The sequence below is a fragment of the Rhynchophorus ferrugineus genome, unplaced genomic scaffold (genome assembly GCF_030347505.1).
Source record: "Rhynchophorus ferrugineus isolate W39M unplaced genomic scaffold, kcgeb_rfMv2 rfM1, whole genome shotgun sequence".
NCBI lineage: Eukaryota > Metazoa > Arthropoda > Insecta > Coleoptera > Curculionidae > Rhynchophorus > Rhynchophorus ferrugineus.
In genome coordinates this window covers 86,349,955-86,370,967 of record NW_027472580.1, presented here as the reverse complement: position 1 = coordinate 86,370,967, position 21,013 = coordinate 86,349,955, and the positions used below count along the sequence as shown (strand labels likewise).

Below are 21,013 nucleotides of genomic sequence, written 5' to 3'. Positions count from 1 at the left end.
GTGCAAATATGGGGTTGGTTTATCGCTACGTAACCAACAAAGAACTGCACGATGACCTGGAAATCAAATGGATTTGCGAAGATTTGCCAAGATTTCGCCTTAAAACACGAAAGAAGATTACTAAATCACACTAACGTGGAAGCAATACAACTGCTGGACAGCGCGAAGGATATCAGAAGATTGAAGCGAACCAAACGTTACGAACTTATATAAAGTGTATACCTTTAGTGTAAACTATAACTATAAGCTATTATAATTTTATAACTGAGGAATACATATTGATGTATTTTCTCGCACTCGTCTTGCTTGTGAATTAATCCAAGTATAAATGAAATGTAGTAATAAATTAATTTATAATTAAGATTGTACTAAGCGCATCTAATGAAGATGTTATAAAAATATTTAATACCAGTATTTTTGTTTAATTATTTTATTTAGATTAGAATTTTGTTGAATGTTAAAGCCAAGTATGCCAAGAAAATGCACGCAATACTTTTCTCATGTCAAGTGATATGTTAAAGAAGTTAAATTCCTGCTAGATCAATTAGCAATCTGGTGGCTGTAAAGATCATCCACATTGCTTTTCAGTTCGATAAACCTAACTCTTCTGCAACCATTTCTTTTACTATATACAATTCGAAACCAAATATGGATTTGTATTTCAATTGCTTATTTTAATTTCAAGTACTCCAAATACTAGCTACAGGCTACAGAAAAAAATACAGTGGAAGTGAAGTTTTAAAGTGATAAACTTCCGATAGTTCCAAAATTTTACTCTTTTGACTGTTCGAAAGGTCTTAAAATCGAATTTAAATTAACCTTAAACGAACCGGGTCCAAAGTTCATAATATTATTTACGCTCTTCAGCTATCGATGGTGCGATCTAAAGTTATTCTAAACACACACACAACGACAGAAAAACCGACGGAGGGACAGTAATTGTAAAAACTGAACGATAAAGATTTAAAATGTTACCTGGCAACAGTACTGGTCCGATGTTTCACAACAAACCGACCCAAACAGGTAAAAGAACGAATAAGGGCGTTTACATAGATACTCATTATCGGGTCCTGAAAATGGAAGCCTTATAGGCAAGGGAATATAATTTCATCGACCTGAATGGAGTCCCTGTCGTATATAACGTTTGTTTAAAAATGGTTAGGACAGGTTTTATCTTCATTGTTATTGTATCTTTATTGGTTGTTCATTCGTTAAAACGTGACTATATACGAGTTAAATTAATTACTTTCAGTTTTACATTTTTGTCTCACGTTTTTTAATGTCCACCGTCGCTTTATCTATATTATGAATATATTTCTTATGAAGACTTAATTGATGAGGAGCCTAAAAATTAATTTGGAAGATGCTGTCCATCGTTTGTTACTATTTATGTCGTTATTCATTAATGTAGCTCATTAATTTCATGTATGCTAACTCATATGTGTTTTGAGGAAATCCAGTCTAATTTTTAAGAAAACTTGCAAAAATAACAATTGAAATTCTGCCTTTCCAGGCTATGCCATATCGATGTGAAACCAGTGATGTGATCAGTGATAATAAAAAGAAGCAGTTTTTAAATATTAAATGTTTTTTTATGATTTAATTATTACATTGTTACTGGTCGTTTCCGTCTAACCTACAATTTGTCCTTATGATAGCTTAAATCTAGGTATATGACTAGGAGGACCCATCGGCCCTATCGCAGTCTCTGGTGAAATAATGTTTATACATGTCACTGCTGTATTTTTTATTATATGCAGCTCACTACACAACACTACACAAGATCAGATGGTTTGATTCTTATGAGTCTGTGCCCTGTTCTGATGTTATCCAAAAGTTGCAATATTTCAATATTACTATGAGAACGGAGTCTTTCCTCGTGCCCCCTTGCAATTCTCTTGATTTCTTGACTGACTGTGGGTATCTGAAGGTCTCGATGTAGGTAATCAGTCCTATAATATTTGGGTGCGCCCACAATACCTCTCAGGACATTGTTCTGAAAAATTTGTTTTTGTTTATGTTACTCTTTGCAGAACATCCCCATAAATGAACTCCGTATGTCCATATAGGTTTCAGTATTTGCTTATATAGTAGTAATTTATTATGTACTTATAATTGTGATTCTCTTCCAATTAGCCAATGCATTTTCTTATATTTCAATTCCAGTTCTTTTCTTTTCTTCTGTATATGTTCGATGTGGTGTATGAGATATTTAGCGTTGTTGTTATATGGAATGATATTATTATTTAATGTTATTGATGCTTGTATGGTATGATTGTAGATGAACTCCACATGCATTGATTTACTTTCGTTAATTTTCATTTTCCATGCTTGTGTCCAATTATTTATATTGTCACTTGCCTGTTGTAATTTTCGTGTGGCTTCTTCATTATTATCTCCGACATCTATAAATGCAGCATCACCAGCAAATGTAGCCATCATAATATTCTCAATTTGTGGTATATCACAAGTGTAGAGTAAGCTTCTTCTTGTTTAACTCTAAATATTCTGGCTGTAATGTTCTGTTTTTTCTAGATATTCAACAAATGCTTCTGCTTTTTGTTGGTTGTCACGTGCCCAATTCCCACATAGGTCTTTTATGGGTGGACTGTGTAGACATGAGCGCTTTAGATATTTCGTGGCTTTCCAGAGTGAGTAATCTTTATCTTTCTTTATCATCTCTTAAATTTCTCAGATAGTCATTTATGGTTTTGTTTTTAGTTTCCAGTATTTCTCTTTTCAGTCTTTGGGTTATATTGTTTAATCTATTTTTATTTTCAGGTGTTCTGTTTTGTTGCCATTTTTTTCGTAATTTAGGTTATTCAGCTACCATTTGCTTCACTTCTTTTGGATAATTAATTCTTTTAATAATACTCTTAATTTCTGGAGTATTATTCTTAATTATTATTGTTGAATATCTACGCCGAATTTTTCTGCTTAAAAATTTAATTGTTCAGTTGTCTTGAGGGGTATATTTAGTTGAATTCGTTTGTTCAATTCTTCAGCAAATCCTTCCCAATCTGTTCTCTTATTTATTAATGTTGATTTTCTTTCTTTTCTTATTATATTTTTGCTCAACGTCAGAATCACTGGCATATGATCTGAACTTAGCTCAAAATTTTCTTCGACTTTTATATAGTTGGATGTTATGTTTCTTACTATGAAGAAATTTAACAGGTATGGGGTTTTCTCTTGATCAGTCGGCCAATAAGTGGGATCCCCATCTTGTATTTTTTGCATTGAAATCACCTCCAATTATAAATTTTTCTCCCAGGTTGCTTAGGACATTCAAATAATTGTCCTTTTTTTGGTAGTATCTTGGAGGACAATAAATTGCGGCTATTGTAACCCTGTGTATCTGCTTGATTTAATCGTTACTGCTGTTACTGCTGCTTCACTGTTTTCTGCTATACTGAGTCCGGGTGTATGTACAAAGTAACAATTAAAAGTTAAATACAACAGCATATAGATGAAGATCAAAGTCTTCAAGACGACTCAAATGCAGGTTTTGGAACCAATACACCAATAACAGCGTTAGATATGAGTGAACCAGCAATAATCTCTAATTAAAAGTTACAGTAATGTAAATTGTGTTTATAGTATTGTCACATTGTATTGTAATTATTGTATATCATTTTAGCAATAATTAAAAAATAATTAAGCATAGTTTTAATATATCACGTTTTAAAATATATGACTAATTAAGCAATTATAATACAAAAGTAATCACCAACATAAATACTGAACAGTAACCAATATATTTAATTTTAAACAGATTTAAGAAAGGATCGTAAAAAGTCACTACAAAAGTACAAAAGGATTTTGCGCATCATTTCATCGCTGTAGATAAATCTTGGGTCTACCGCCATAATCCTTAATAAATTAAATAGCTAAGAAATGATGTGATATGGTATTGCAGTCATTTAAGTTTTGACAACATTTTGACAATTTTTTGGCATGCAAAATAAATATTGTTATTTAATTGTTAAATAAACTGTAGGAAGGTTATTGCAGTAACTTTTTGAACCTGCTGAATGTAAAAATTCACAAGAAAAGACCTGGTTTTTTCGTACAGAAAAACACGTACTATTCAATAAATTAAAATGCAAATAGTTACAATTTATTCATATTCACCATAATTAGTTTCCTCTGACTTTTTGGCTGACCAATGCATGAAAACAGTTTTCTTTTTTTTATGAAACAAATATTATTCATTATCATTAAAATGATTATTGACTATGTTAATATATGAGGTACGATAATATTTGACTTTGTGAAAATAAATATAGGATAGTAAATCTAAAACAGACAAAAAACGAATATTATAGGATGAGATTGTAAATAAAAGAATCTATTAGCTTATCAAACACGTTCAAACATACTTAAATCTTTTATCACTATTTGTCAAATATCAAATAATTGGTATATGTATTTTTTCTCCTTTAAAACAATATTTATATGAACAAATTAAGATATTGTTTAGAACTGTAAATTATGGATATAGTGAAAAACGCCACCAAGAATACGTGTCTAAATATAAAAGCATTTAATCTCAACTTATTTAACTTATTCAAGATGTTGCATTTCATATATTCATTTATATTCATGCTAAATATGGGTTAATTAGCACCAGACATTAATGAAAAAGGTAATTATCAATTGTTGTGTATCTATATATTTTTATTTCAATAAAAAATTACGAATTTAACGTTCAAAAAAGTTTAGTTATTTATAGATCATATGTTCCTCATAATGAATGTTTAAAATACTGTTAAAACTGTTTTAATTCATTGTATATGAAAACCAGCTGTTTGGTTTATTTAATAAGTAATATTCGCTAACCTGCTAATTACTAAAAATACTTTTTTTCTGAATTAAATTTATTCATTTATTTTATTCATACTGTAATGTTAATTTGTTATTGAACAATTCGCAATTCTTACGGTCATGTAAATTGATTGACAACTCAAATTAACACTTGTTTTTTTAAATCACAAAGAGGTATTTCATAATAAATCCGTGATAATATCAAAGAATAACATTAGAACTGTCAAAATAACTTTTTAATTGCAGTTTTTCATCTAATCATTGATAAACAAACCTGTAGGTCATCAATAACTTACATGTTACACAGAAAATGATCACGCACACCAGCAAATCAGCTCGTTTGCCACACGTGTAACTTTTAAAACACGTTAATATTGGAAGCACCACCAGCGACGTCGGTTCGGACTGCACACCGTACGTAAAACCCCGCGGAAAACACGAAAATTTCCCCCCGGAAAACGTCACGTCTTCGCTTTCCACGCACGGCCACAACTAAACTAAAAAGCCCGTAAAAGCGATTCGCAGGGGCGATCAACAACGCTCACTGACATTCAGAAAACTGGCTCTTACGGTCCGTCTAGTTGCATTCTCTTCGGCAACGACGGCGGCGACGACCATGAACCTCTCGTGGGTACGCTGCCTGGGGCGGTACTGCTCCGGCTCCTTGAGACGGAACTCGTCGGGGTGTAGCCCATTGATAATTTGGCGATGGTCTTTTATTTTCGTTCTTTTCGGACGCGGAAATAAAACGTTTTCGGTTACGAAATTGATTTGCGATTTTTTAAACACAACCGAAAAACAGGTTTCTGTTAACGTTCGAAACACAGAGATGGGGGTTGGAGGGGCAAAATAAACGCCATAAGTTAAGGTTGTAATTGCCATAACAGTTTTATTTCCGATACAGCCACTCTACGTTTATTTTTATACGAAAAAATATTTTAGAACCACATAATTTAAGGATACATTCAAATTAAACTAAACGCTTAAAAAAAGAAAGGAATCCAGGACTTTCTCTTTATTAGAACAAGGTAAAGCTAAAATCCTTTTTTAGTAATTCAAAACATTATGAATATTCAAGGTTTGCCCCTGGAATGGGAATAATTCTATTTGGATAATTCATTATTTTTTATTTTAATTTTCCCGACTGCCTAAGCCATTAAACATGCAAATCTGATGTCATAGATATATTGATTCAATTGAATCTATGTTGATATTAAAATTTAGTAATATTCCAGGTCTTAAACCAAAAGTTTAATTTTGCCAATTTCCAGAATTGAATATAGAATTTTATGACTAGCGCATTCGTCATATTATCGCAATGCACAGATTCCTAGATAAAACTTTAATCAGATACTTAAAAATCAATTGGAGGATACTTATAATCAAAATGAAAATCGTGCCTATTGATTCGATATATTGTTATTCCAGAATTGTTTGCTGAACTAATCAATTTTACCCATATTTAAATAATTAAAGCTTTTTAAAATTAAGAAATATTTAGGCTTAACTTATAAGTTGTTTTATCATAACATTTATTTTAACACATTAATTTTAAGTTTTTTTTTTCCAATTTGAACGTCAAGTAGACACTAAGTCAGTTAGGAAATACTTATCAATCATGTCTATTTTTTTAAGATCTCTTAAGAATAAGATCACTTAATGAAGTGACTTTCTACATGCCATGTATATATAATATAATTTTTTTTTGATAAAATCTTTTTTAGATATGCTTAGTACAATCTTAATTATAAATTAATTTATTACTACATTTCATTTATACTTGGACTAATTCACAAGCAAGACGAGTGCGAGAAAATACATCAATATGTATTCCTGAATTATAAAATTATAGTAACTTATAACTATAGTTTACACTAAAGGTATATACTTTATATAAGTTCGTATGGTTTGGTTCGCTTCAATCTTCTGACATTCTGTGCGCTGTCCAGCAGTTGTATTGCTTCCACGTTGCTATGATTTACTAATCTTCTTTCGTGTCTCAAGGCGAAATCTTGGATAACTTCGCAAATCCATTTGATTTCCAGGTTATCGTGCAGTTCTTCATTGGTTACGTAGCGATTGGTAATTAATCGAAAAATTTTGTTTTGACAGCGTTGGATGACTAGTTGATTTGAATTTTTAGTACAACCCCATATTTGCACCCCATAGGTCCAAATTGGCTTTATGATTGTCTTATAAATCAACCTCTTTGATTCTAGATCAAGTTGAGAGTCCAACTAACCAGTATAGTTGTTTTATTTTGGTTCTAATGTGTTTTGCTTTTTTTTTAATATGATATTATCAATCATGTGTTGATATTAAATTATCTTGACTGTATTCTAGCAGATAAGAGTTTAGTTTTATTCGTTTCCAAAATTAAAAGGTATTTAACGTAAGCATTTTTGTATTGATTTTGAAACATTCAAGTATATTTTTCTGATTTTCAATTTTTCAAGTAGTTAACACTTAAAATCATTATCTTAAATCTATAACAAAAGCGCATTTTTTGATAAAATATTATTTATTAAGTTATATAAACAAAATTACAATAACAGTAAATATTATCATATTAATAACAATATATGATTCATTGGTTAGTTCACAGTCTATAGACGAAAAGAAGATCTGAACAACGAACAATAAACGTACATTCACGACATCGTAGTTTAGAACATTGAGAAAAGCGTCAGTTAATAGTTTAATAGTAGGCTTTGCGTTAAGAGATTCAAAGGCGATTATGTATTGTTTTATATGTCATATAAATACTTTATTTGTATATAAAAAATGTTAAATATGCAGCTGCACACTTAAAAGCAATCATTTCGATCTTTAGCTGAGATATAAAATAATGAACGGTGAAAAATTGTGACCATATATAGAATAAGATATGTGTTTTTAAATATATTGGGTAAGTACTGTTAATAAGTCAATATCGTTACTGATTATTTCGTTTGAAACCCCTCTCTATTTTTTCTGCACAATTGTAAATTGATATTGATTATTCATTAGAAAATGTAAATAAAAACACTTTAAAAAATGCAGCTGCCTAGTGTAATCTAATCATTAATCCATAAGGAACGATAATAAAATAAACAACTTTATGGGTTTAAAGCGTAGCATTTTAGGACCTGAACATTTTAGTAGACTGCTAAATAGCCTCATACGCGGTGTCTATCGGAGGACTATTGCTACCGTTCAGAAATTCTTCCAGCTCGTCCCTACTAGATGGATCCCCCTTCGATTTCCTTCTATGTTTCCGCTCAGATTTCTCTTTATCCCTTTCCTTGTCTTTGTCTTTTGATTTTTTCTTCTTGTGTTTCTCCTTTTTGTCAGTCTGTAATAAAATTATAATGATTTTACTTTGATTTAATTTTCAACATTACAAACCTTATCCTTGTGCTTCTTTTCCCTCTTGACGGAACTTGAAGTGTGTGTGTCCTCACTCTCGCTCTGAATACTTATGTTACTTGAGCTGGGAGTTTTTTTCGATGTCAGCAACTCCATGTGGACGTTCGATGAAGTCACGGAGGTACTATCATCGTATCCAGCGCTGTTGTTGCTGTAATCGAACGTCTGACTGACCATAGAGGTATCTTCTCCACCTAATAGCCCCATCCCCGAATAGTAATTAGATTTGATTTGAGTCGAATAGTTTTACTGTACCTTCTGGCGATCTACGCCATTTAGTGTCTGTACCTATCCATGCATCATACACGTCCGACGTTAATTCGGATATTTCGGAATTGATGGTTGAATCGAACTCATCGTTTGTCTGTTTCATATCATAGTCTTCAGGAATAGTCTTTTCAACCTAAGTAAAACAAATTAGGCAATTACAATAAAAAATCCATGAACTGATTTCTTTTTGATAACGCTATTGAATACTTTTAGGTATTTAAATGTTTTACAATTAATCTATTACTACCGTTCAATTGTACTTGCATTAATACACAAGCAAGGCGAGTACCAAATTGATAGATCAGTATGTATTTCCCAAATTAAAATGAAACTAATATACTTCGAAACTAATCGCTTAAATCTTCCGATACCCTACGTGTTGTCCAGGAGCTATATTTCTTCCACGTTGCTATGATTTGGCAACTTTATTTCATGTTTGAAGGCGAAATCTTGGATCACATCGTGCATCGTACGTAGCGAAAAGCATTGGTAAGTAATCGTAGAACTTTGTTTTGGTTACATTGGATTACTAATTGGTTTGATGTATTAGCTTAACCAAATAGGTCCAATTTGGCTTTATGATTGACTGATAAACCAGTCTCTTTGATTTTAGGTCAAGTTGTGAGTATCTTCTGACTAACCAGTACACTTGCTTGACTTTGAGTCTAATCTGCTTTGCTTTTTGGCTAACATGATGTTTCCAGTTTAACCTATCATCGAGATATATTCGAGGTATTCAGCTGATACTGCTACATTTCGCCGCAACGAAAAATTAAGATGGACAGATTTGGAGCTATTCAGCTGTATTTTTCAGTCTCCAGTCCATTTGTAGATTTTGTTGACCGTTACTTGTACTTTTTCTACAGCTTTAGACAGAAATACATCTTTTGCCATAATAACTGTGTCGTTGGCAAATGTTCCAAGTACTGTTTCTTTTATTGAGATAGTTGAGATATCAGCAGTATAGAGAAGATATAGGAGTGGTCTCTAGACACTACCCTGTGGAACTCCAGCCGAAATACTTTTAATATATGATTCCAGTCCATTGACAGTAATTCCTCGGTGGCAATTTGCTCAATTTGTATATTAATCCCAAATGTCATACCCGCTCAAAAGCTTGTGAGACGACGCATTGAATATATATGTCAACACGATTATTGCTTTTCGTAACAGCTCTTTTAATAACCCACGTGAAATATCATCAATTCCAGGAGCCGTTTTAGGATTGAGGTTGTTGTCAATTTCTGTGGCAACTTCTATTGGGGAAATCAGAGTTGCTACTCCTCTGTTGTAGATTCTATATCGTTCGGTTGGAATACGCTAGCTAAATGTTCTGCGAATAATTCAGCTTTTTCATCGTTGCGAACCCATTCCTTTTGATAATTTTTAATAGGCGATACTCTAATAATTGGTCTTTTAAATCTTCGAGTGGCTTTTCATAGTGAGTAATCTTTGTCTGCTTCCGGACTTAACTCACATATTTTTCGAAGCAACTTTGTTTATATCCTTTAATCTTTTGATTTGTTTACAGCATTTCTGGATCTATGCTATACTCTTCTAGATTTTCGTCTTTCTTTTGTATTTTCCCTAATTTCGAGGGGGCAATTTACCTCATATTCTGATTTTTCTGTTGATGTCGGGGTAGCTTCTTTTGCAGCAGACCAATTTTGTTCAATTATACTTCGGATTTGCAGTTCAAGATCGTCTATATTGTTGAATGTTACGTTTAAAGTGATTTGTTCCTGCAATATAAGGCTAAACGTATCCCTTGTACTTGTTAGTAAGATTAGGCTTCCTTGTTTTTTTCAGAATTGTCGCGCCTAGTGTCAATAATACTGGAGTGTGATTAGATAATAGTTTGTAAAAGCTCTCGAATTGTATTTGATTTGATAAGATGCCTTTCTAAATGTAAAAATCCAGTAGGTCCACTCCCCAATCCACTTTGTTACTATCAGTGGGGTAGAAAGTGGGTTCACGCCCTGACTGTTAGTTACAATATTTATTGCTGCGAATAATTCCTTTGCTTTTGCAGGTGTTATTAATCGTGAATCGCAGACATTAAAGTTCATTCCAATAATAAATCTTGGGCCTAATTTTTAAAATACATCCCTATATAGTCGTTGTGTTATTTTGTATCTTGGTGGACACTATATAGCTCCTATGTTTATTTTAGTGCTATCATAGATATTTCTTCTTGTTCCAAATTCTGTATATATTGTCTTAGTATTAGAGCTGTTCCGTCTCGAGCACGTTCACTGGGGTATATTGTCCAGTATGCATAACAACCCCTTATTTTAATGTATTTTTTTTAGAATAATGAGTCTCCGATATGACAACTATATCTGTTATTTGTTCTCAGAAAAAGTTCTAGTTCCTGGACTCGCTGATTAATTAAATTAACGGGGAAAAGTCTTTTACGATATCTTTTTTTTCAGATTTCGAAAATATACCATAGAGTGTACTGGCAAGAAGAAGAGTGGGTTTTATTTCATAATATCTTTGAATGATTATCTTGATCTATTATGGAATTGGCTATGTAGAAAAAAGAAAGGGCTCTAGGTCCAAAAGATAGGCATATATAAAAACTATTGTTATACAAGCCTATTACTACTATTTTTTTAACAAAAAAGCTAAATCTATGAAAACTACCACATAGGAACCTAGTACTTGGCCAATTGACAAAACTATAGCTCTCGGTAAAATTTCATGATAAAATTAAACTAATTAATAATCAAAAAATAATATAGAATTTTGTTTGTAAATTGGCTTCCAAATCGGTTAAACAATAAACTAAGAATATAAAATTTCAGTCTAATGGGATGTAAAAACTTGAGAAGAAAGATCCAGTTTCTATAAAGTAATTAATATATCGTATTGTTATAAGTTTTCTTTATTTAAACTGTATTTGAATTTTATACTTAGTGAAACCGCCAAAAACGAAAGAGGATGTAATTGTAATAATCTCGAAACCATTGAACTAATAACTTGTGGGTTCTTTCTATTTAATGAGAAATTAAGAGCATACAACAGATAAATATATAAGCACAATAACAGTTAATGAATATATTATATTTATGTTAACATATTTACCTCATGATCACTACTGCCTTCAGATTTAGGCACTTTAGCTGGTGCACAATAGAGCACTTCTGGTTTCTTGATAATCCTTGACTGTTTTGAAATAGACATATCTTCTGGCTCGAAATCCTCTTGAAGTTCTGATACTAGTGGATTTCCAGTATCTGTATCTCTATACAGCAAATATTACCATAATGATCATATAGTGAATAGTAATGGATACTTACGAATCCGACTCATCATTATCAACAATCTTTGATGGTCCCTGTATACTAAACTGTACATCATCTAAGAAGCCACCTAAGTGGCCTCCATCAGGGCAAAACTCCTCCACCGATGTGATGGGATTAATGTCCAGTTTTTTAATTTCTGGCAAACTCTCCACTGCTTCTTTCTCAACAACATTTCTTGACATAAAACCGAAACTCATACTTTTTGGCACTTGACTTGTATTTGGCTTTGTTAGATTACCATATGGAATAGGTTTACCTTAAATAAAAATTACAACATTCAACTAAATATAGTATCTGGAATAAATATTTGTTCTTTCCTTCACCGCATAAAACACGACCATTATGACGATGGTTTTTTACTCCCTTTTTGAGATGACCATTCTAATCATAACATAACATATGTAATCATGAATATTCTGTGCCTAACTAGTCTTAAGAACTTGGTACTAATTATATAATTTCACAAGGTAATAGTATCAACGCCAATGTCAAAACAAACTTTTTCTAACATTTGGAAAAGAGATATGTTGATACTCATCTTTCTTAATACCAAAGTTTCAACACTGCGTACCACTGTATTTTCCTATTTTAATGATATGGTTCGTTACAAGTTCTTACCACTTGGTCAAACAGTATATATATATATATATATATATATATATATATATATATATATATATATATATATATATATATATAATTAATATGGTAATATACTTGCTCAAATTTTATTATCTTATCTTATGTGTTTATTATTTGTCTAGACAAAAGAGTAATATTGTGACCATAATCCCAGTTCCATATTCGCCAAAAGCATCCCGTGTGATTTTTATGTTTCACAAGGAAATCAAGGGCAAAAAAAGAAACAAAAAAGATATATTTTGTAGTTGGAAGCACAGCATTATTTTTTAACAGACCTCGTATATAGTGGAATTTAATATATTACATCATAGTAATTCCAACCAAATTGCAATAAACTTAACTTACTCATGTTATATAAAGCTTCTTATCTACATTGATAATTCTATTTATGTTTATTACTGTTATATCATTTTAACTATATACTCATGAATTTATATATTCAGATTCAGTTCCAGATAAAACAATAATAAAAACAACAGTGATATATAAAACTAACCTGCTCCAATAACAATAGAGCAACTTTGAGACCTTTTCATATCAATGACACCTGTTTTTTCAACTGGCAATTGGGGTGGAATGTTTGCATTTGAATCTGCAATCTCGCGTCGCTTTTTCACTAGATTCTCCAAAAATTTGGCATAATTAGCTTCATCTGAATCAGCAAACATATCCAGCTCCTTAAACATAATTTAAATATTCATATCACAAAATAAACTGTTATAATACAAATACTTGAATTGTTGCACTTGTTTCCAATTCATTTCTTTCAATTTGTCTTAGAAATGATTCTTTTTGCAACTGAAGGAATGGTAAGTTGAAAAATTTATGTAGAAATTTCAGTCCAAATCCATTACGCATTGAAGATTCAGTATGTCTAACTTGAGCTGTGCGAGATCTATCAGTTTGAAGATATTAAAATTGAAATATAATTTTATATTACTAGTTGCTTACCCAGAAATTGATTCTATATAAAAATTAATATGATCTGCAGTCACTGTCCTATGATGAGACATATCACAATGATTTGACAATATAATAACTGGAATGTGACCTACAATATAAGAAAATATGCGTATAATATATATCTACTATAATATATATAACTGTTATAAACAATTACCTGGAATTTTTGGCAATTCTCTTTGAATATAATCAAATGTCCAACTTTTTGTTAAATCTAACATCATGATTACACCATTTGTCCCTTTATAGACATCAAGAAATTCTGCATCTAGAGCAGCTTCTTCAGGTATTTCAATTTGAGAGTTTTCAAGTTTTAAGCCATCAAATCTTTTCTTTTTTTTTCCTCTATCTACAACATCCCACACTTCAACTTTTACAATATCATCTGTTGCTTTGTAATTCCACTGAATTGAAGTGACCTGAATTTCTTCTGTTGGTATATATTCTTCAATAAATTTTTTCCCTTGTAATCTATAAAATAAGCAAGTTTTTCCCACATTTCTGTCACCTTTAATTATTATTTTCACTGAAAATGTATTTACAAAATTACATTAGAAAGTTTAAGTTGTTCATATTTACTGTTATATTGAACCCCTTTGGCGAATTTTTTCTGTAAAGAGGAAGACATCGCGTGAACATTGGGACTTTTGGAGCCCATGTTGGAGTTTGAGGTACCATCTCCTTTGCTGGTCAATCTTTTGATCGCCGAAAACATCTTATTTTAAGCTTCCATATGCTTCAATTACTCTAATTTAAATTATTGATTTTATGTGTATCAATAATAGTAATATAACTACTTCTTTAAGACTTAATTATGTTGTTATATTTTAAATTTATAACTGTTTATAAGTAACTTGTACATCGGCCAATTCAAGTTTTTGTTAACACAAAAATAAAACACAATAGCTGACACTCAGCTGATATTGACATTATTAGTCATCCAAAATATCTACTTTATTCTAATTATCGATTTTTGTGTTATTTAGCCGACCATTTTAGCAATATATTTATAAACAGAGTTTAAAAATCCTATTGTTTTAAAAAAATTCAATTTACTGTATATATTTAAAACGAAGGGTATTATTTTATATCTGGGAAAACATCAATGCACCATTAAATAATAGATATTAACGGACATTGAAATCAATTAGAGGAAATATTCTTCAAAAACCAAAATAAAAATATTTAAATCAAAATAATTAAACATCAGTTATAGATAAGTAAAAATTGACACTTCTACCTTCACTTTACGTCAAACTTGTCAGCCTGTTTCCAGCTCTGCGTTGTGTAAATTATTTATTTTTAATCATATCAAAGTTTTCTTAACTTTTGGTGAAAATCTCTTCAATTATTTGAAGGATTTCTTGCTCAATAAGGATGGAATCAAACGTTGTTGGTAAATATCAATCTTGTTTGTTGACTGTGTGTAATATTAATTTGAAATGATTCAAAATTGCATGTGGCAAGAGATGAAAGTTATTTTTTATAAGTAATAAAGTAACGGAACTTACATCAGGCTTATTTAATGCAAATGGAATGCATGATTTAATCATTAAAAATATGTGCGCTATATTGATGTTTTCAGCTGATTTAATTTGACATGATTTAAAACATCACCTTTTTATAGAGTTGCCTTCACCATTAAGCCTTGAAGATAAAGTTAGGCGCATAATATATAAAAACAATGTAGGGCATACATATTTTTGTGGAGATCCAGATCGTTATCAAAAAGATTTGTGTGATGTAAGGCTAGCTACAATTAATAGTAGCATAGCAAATAATTTAAATGAAGTTTTTGCTGTGCTTGATGAAGCTAATTGTGATCAACGTTTTCCGCAAAGAACTACGATGTTTCTGTTTTTGGGGAGATTAATGCATTATGATAAATTAACTCCTGAGCTAAAGAGTAAGGTAACAGCTAAAGCTCTGAGTTTATTCCAGACAGATGAAGATTTTTTTGATTTTATAAAATACTATACTGGTTTAAGAACATATTCTAAGTTACCATCTTCAGTTGAAAAATTGGTAAGGAAATTTTATAATACAAAAACCCCAGAAGAATTAGCAAGATCCTTTGCCAAATTTAATAGATTGCATAAATGGACTCACAAGGATTTAATTAAATTATCTCATGTAAAACCTGAATCTCCATGTAAGTGTTTTATTAATTTCTGTGACCTAAAAATATTAGATAATGTGTTTTTTTTTCAGTAAAAGATAAGGTAATCAAATATATTCTTAAAAAACAATTTGATGATACAGCAAGTGAAGAAGATCAGAAAGTTTTAAATATAGTCAAAAAAGCTTATGAATTGAGAAGTACAAAAGTCGATACAAAGGCCATTAATTTGTTGTCAGAATTACAACTAACAATATTTCAGGTGTTACCTAAATTGAGAGATAATAAACAGGTAAGTTAGTAAAATTTTATTTCCATATGATTAAAATGTATTTTGTATTAGGTCTGGGAGGCTGCCATACGAAATATGACAATTCAAGAGATCCTAACCTGTTTAGAAAAACTTTATAAACTTAACTTATTAAAACCAAAAGCCAATGTCAGTATTTATTTGACAGACTTATTTACAAACTCTGAAAAAGTTAAATCCAGCAAAATTGATCCTATGGAGGTTTTTATTTTTATGAAACGTTTGGAAAAAGGAGGAAAGTAAGTTCAGCATATTTTTCATCAGCCTTTTGTATTAAATATACTCTAAATTAAATCTGTTTTCAGACCAGTGGACTTCTATTATTTAAATTATCTGGAAAAAGAAAAAAAAATGCCTGAAGAAGAATTGAAAAAGTTGAAAACTCGATACCCAGCCAGGTGTGCCCATCTACTTAGTTCTCTTCAAAAATGCTTCAATATAGCATGCAATAGTCTGTCATCAACAAATAAGAGGTATTTGTTTTTTTAAATTAATACAATATGGCTCATTGAAGTGTTTTATTTTATATTTTATTATACTCTCTGTGATATGGATATGCAGTTGATATATATTAATAATATAATAATTTATTAATATAGTAATAACTATTTTTTATAGATACATGGTGACAATTGAAGTAACTGAATTAGCGAAGAATGCCAACTGTATTGGGACAAAATCACTAACATTTTTAGAGGCTGCTGTAGCTTATGCTTTGATTTTATTGAGAACTGAAAAGCATGTAACAATTGCCGTTTTAAGAAATGATGATATTGGGATAATGGATGTGGAAAAAAGTAAGCTTTCAATGTGATTGGTGTATTTTAATTAGGGATTTTAAATTATTTAAACATTGTAAAAAAACCGTTTAATTGTTCTTAATAAACCTTTTAAGTTGTTGTATAATTTTGAAGGTTTAGTTTATATTTTTAGTGTGTATACAAAAAATATCGATATTTTTCTTGGTGGCCGATACCCCAAATTCGAATTATTTTCGAACTTATTTTGCTATATTGTTTCAGATATATCTTTTAACGATCTTTTGACGAAGGTTAAGGAGCAGAGCAGTACCTATTCATCTTTGGCAGCTCCATTCGAGTGGGCCATTAGAGAAAAGAAGCGTTTTGATGTTTTTATTTCTTTTTTTACCAATAAATTTCCCGTCACCTACTTCAAACATCAGGGTGTTAACGTGGATTTGGAACCACTCAATACATATAGAAAGTCGTTGAATATGCCTGATGCCAAGTAAGTTATTTCAGTTTAAATTAATGATTTAAATAACACTATGTAAAGCATCTTTTATGGTATAGGCAATAGCAATTAATAAACAAAATGTCATTAATAGTAGGGTAATTAGTATAGAAATAGTGGGGATATTGCAAAATTACAAAGCATTTTGAAAAATTGTCACCTAATTTTCATCATTTTTCCAACCATCTCACATTATACTTCATATAAGATTTGTCTCATATCGTCCAGTTAAAAATGTCTAGAAGATATTTTAATAATTACTCTTAATGAGAATTACCTCCGATACAATTAATTGGTATTGATTTTTTCAAGATCTAATAGTTTTTCAGTTAATGATTCATATGACCCATGAATGAGTATCGCCCTTCTAAAGAATATTCCTAGATTCTTTGAAGAATATTTCTGCTGTCTTAAGACTTATTTTATTTTTTAGTTATTTTTTCAGAACTTTTTTTCATTTGATTTATCAATATATGATTTAATAATTCCATGACCATAGTTAATTTGTTATAAAATCACCAGAATAATTTCGTTGAAGGATTATAATTGAATAATTGATATTGAATAATTATAATTAGCCGTGTAATCGCTCCATCAAGACTAAGGTTCTTGAGGACTAAGATACATATTTCATTTTAGGTTAGTTATGTTTAATCTTAACGGGCCCAGCTTATTCGCCACCAAACAAAAGGAAGACGTAGTCAATGTGTTGGATATCACTGGATTCGATGCAGTCACCTACAAAACGGCGGTATCGTTCTGTAGAGATCGATTCTGCTAGAACGTGTGGTAAGGGTTCAATACTAACACGGCGTTATTTTTTTATATTTGTTATCTTAACGACATTCGATTTATTTAAATGAACGTAGAATTTCGGATTTTTTCTACGCATTGTTCTTTCTAACGCACAGTTTTTTTTAAATATATTTTTCGTGTTTCTTAAAATTCGCTTTTCTTCAATTGCTTTTATCGAAACTTTTTATAAAAAAAGGTTTAAAAAAATTACAGTATAAATAATTGGACACTGCCACTTTGATGTTGATTTGTTGGTTGGCTAATTTGGATATATGGAGCTCTCTATTTTATAACAGTTGATCTTGTTCGATAAAGCCTTTATTAAATTTAAATTATTTAAATTAATAATTATTCAATTATTAAATTATTTTTGTACTTTCTTATACCAAGTATATATAGGTAATTTTTGAAATTTTCCTATATAAGATAAACAAAAAAAAAACGAAAAAAATTATTTGCTTTAATGTGATTATATTACGTAAGCTTTAATACGGTTTTCTAACGAATAGCTAAAGCAGCTTTAGTTTTAACGTTAGCCAAAAATACATATAAAAAAAATTAAAAAAAAATCTTATGTTAATTAGGTTGTAATTAACTTTAAGATAAAAAACACCGTGCCTTTTCACTTCATTAGAATATTCTCAAATTGTAATGTAGGTAGTTTTATATAATTTTTTTTGTATCTAGAATATAATTGTGTTCTCACTGCATCGCCAGACTAAATGGAAACGGAATTTGTTATGGCTGTGTTCACTTTACCTCATTATAGTCGAATTTTTACTAAATAACTAGATAAAAACTGTTTTCGCCTACCAAAGTTACAAATCAATTCCTTGTTTAATGGGGATGCATTGGGAATCAGAAACATATATCTTAATAGGGTACTATTGTAACAGGTACGAGAGAAGTTCCTGGTTAACTCCACAGTTATAGTGAAGGCTATTATATTATCTTGATTTAATAGTTCAACGTTTGGTTGGATGGTTTTTACTTACACTTCATATTATATTGTTGCTTATATTAACTCTGCAATTGCATTTTTTGACTATTCACATATTTATACGTTACATACATCAATATGTACTCCATTAACATTAAGTTATTTTTAAGTTGTTTTATTTTTCAAGTATTTTATATAATTTTTTTAAGTTATATCTGAGTCCGAGATAAGAATTGAGCTATATAAACAGTGATAAAAATCGACAAATTTTCTTTATAAGTATAGTTTTTCTGTGATATACTGATCTGATGGGGTATTAATGTGGTCTCACAATTCTTGTCTTGGTATTTTTTTTTTTTCAGAAAGAATCGCTTTTTTTATAACAAAAATTGACTAGAATTCTATTTAATTTTTTTCATTTCGATACATCACAGATGTTTTTGATAATGTATTAGCCACTGTGATTTTTCGGTCATTTTGGTTTATTTTTCTGTTTTTGTTTTGAGATATTATGCTGGTAAAATAATATATTTTTTTGTTTTCCATTAAAATTATATGAATTAAAATTTGTTTGCTACATATATAGTTTCATTTTTTTTAACAGAAACCTTTTGATTCGTTTTCCTATTTCTTTTGGATTTCATGTTATACACCTGTATGAACTGATGAATATTGTCACGTTTTCATTATTAAATATCTGTAAAAAGATGTAAATTTAAAATATATCAATTGTACATTACATAATGTGATCTTCCAGATAAAATATAAAAAATTATAAGGTGCGCCATATACTTTTCCATAGAACATAATTTTAACAGGGAAGGCCTCAAATTTTGTTGTCAGTATAATAAAATACAAAGACAGAATCTAATAGATCCTATCCTATTAAATTGATGGCACTAAACAAATATGAAAACGTGCGTAGGCAGAAGAGATAATTCTAATTTGTTCCAAAGTTCACCAAAGTCCCTTGTTTATTTATTATTACAGATTACATTTATTTGATTTAATAAAATTATTTCCAAAATTAAAATTTTTTTTATTTAAATTTTATTGGCCAATTAAACGTGACGTCAGGGCTGTCATCAGCCAACACATTATCAAAAAGCCAATCAAATGTCTTCCTTAGATATGATCCCATATTGGGGGTTGGACAAAGCAAAACTGTTTTCCAGAGAACCATATTGAATTTTCTTTCTATTACTCTATTGTTATATAGGCTTATGAACTTTTTACCTTGGTGGAAAATTTTACTAATAGCATGGTTCTTGAATTTAAAAAGGGTTTATAGGTACTTCTGTAATGGTTAAATAAAAGTGCCTTGTGTACAGATTGTTTCTTATTTAAATTTTATTAGTCAATTATACATGACGTTAGGGCTGTCACAGTAAACATTTTATCAAAGGGCCAATCAAATTACTTCCTTACAGGTGTCTATAATGGAGATTTGAATTGACCAACCAAATTACTTTTATGGCTGATTTGATCCCAATCTGGGGGTTGGGCAAAGCAAAACTTTTCTTAGGGACCCATATTGAATTTTCTTTCTATTACCTGGTATTTATGGTTATATACGTGTAAGACCAATCAAATTACTTCTATGGCTGACTTAACCTCATGTTGGGGGTTTGGCAAAACAAAACTGTTCTCCAGAGACCCATATTGAATTTTTTTCTATTATTCTATGGTTATATAGTTGTTAGAACTTTTTACTGTGGCCAAAAATTTTACTATATCATGGTTCTTGATTTTAAAAAGGGTTTATAGGTACTTCTGTAATGGTTAAATAAACCTTGTATACAGGTTGATTTTTTATTTAAATTTTATAGTCAAATAAACATGACGTCAGGGCTGTCATCAGGCAGCACATTATCAAAGGGCCAATCAAATGTCTTCCTTATAGGTGTCTATAATGGAGATTTGAATTGACCAATCAAATTACTTCTATGGTCGATTTGATCCCATGTTGGGGGCTGGGCAAAGCAAAACTTTTGTCCAGAGGCTATATATTACTATATGGATATGTTAATTTTTAGGATGGTTCAAAATTTTACTAATATCATTGTAGGCGCTTCTCTAATGGATAAATAAAAGTACTTTGTGTATAGGTTAACGGCCAGTGCATAGATATATTAACAGTATAGTAAACAAATATAAATGATTGGACCAAATTA

At 30.4% G+C, this 21,013-nt stretch overlaps 3 protein-coding genes across 4 annotated transcripts in view; 1 reads left to right on the top strand and 2 right to left on the bottom strand.

Annotated features, from left to right (window-relative positions):
- bdg (sodium-dependent transporter bedraggled) overlaps positions 1-5,449 on the bottom strand; it is a 133,988-nt gene extending 128,539 nt beyond the window's left edge. The window contains exon 1 of one of the 2 annotated variants that reach the window (XM_076411609.1): positions 5,124-5,449. The gene's annotated coding sequence lies outside the window, so the exon portion shown is untranslated. The remainder of the gene's footprint in view (positions 1-5,123) is intronic. The other variant, XM_076411627.1, reaches the window with a different exon arrangement.
- A 1,880-nt stretch (positions 5,450-7,329) lies between these two features.
- LOC143200838 (rab-like protein 6) lies at positions 7,330-14,790 on the bottom strand. Its single transcript, XM_076411578.1, has 11 exons — positions 14,662-14,790; positions 14,001-14,168; positions 13,579-13,947; positions 13,410-13,509; positions 13,191-13,353; positions 12,955-13,135; positions 11,811-12,072; positions 11,596-11,755; positions 8,491-8,638; positions 8,215-8,429; positions 7,330-8,161 (listed from the first exon to the last, which is right to left on the bottom strand). Exons 2-11 carry the CDS (start codon positions 14,134-14,136, stop codon positions 7,976-7,978), a joined length of 1,920 nt encoding a protein of 639 aa, XP_076267693.1. The 5' UTR covers positions 14,137-14,168; positions 14,662-14,790; the 3' UTR covers positions 7,330-7,975.
- LOC143200847 (RNA-binding protein Ro60) lies at positions 14,662-19,420 on the top strand. The gene is made up of 8 exons (XM_076411590.1): positions 14,662-14,817; positions 15,049-15,573; positions 15,633-15,832; positions 15,884-16,089; positions 16,156-16,323; positions 16,469-16,647; positions 16,873-17,098; positions 17,744-19,420. Exons 1-8 carry the CDS (start codon positions 14,799-14,801, stop codon positions 17,883-17,885), a joined length of 1,665 nt encoding a protein of 554 aa, XP_076267705.1. The 5' UTR covers positions 14,662-14,798; the 3' UTR covers positions 17,886-19,420.
- Positions 19,421-21,013: the final 1,593 nt, after the last annotated feature.

Bases quoted from the DNA above. Each gene is read 5' to 3' on its own strand.
- LOC143200838 (XM_076411578.1), bottom strand. From the start codon at position 14,136: ATGTTTTCGGCGATCAAAAGATTGACCAGCAAAGGAGATGGTACCTCA. The intron at 13,354-13,409 runs GTAAGCAACTAG...TCAAACTGATAG, and splicing joins TATATAGAATCAATTTCTGG to ATCTCGCACAGCTCAAGTTA. The intron at 11,756-11,810 runs GTAAGTATCCAT...TTTGCTGTATAG, and splicing joins GATAATGATGAGTCGGATTC to AGATACAGATACTGGAAATC.
- LOC143200847 (XM_076411590.1), top strand. The intron at 15,833-15,883 runs GTAAGTTAGTAA...ATTTTGTATTAG, and splicing joins AATTGAGAGATAATAAACAG to GTCTGGGAGGCTGCCATACG. The intron at 16,648-16,872 runs GTAAGCTTTCAA...ATATTGTTTCAG, and splicing joins GATAATGGATGTGGAAAAAA to ATATATCTTTTAACGATCTT.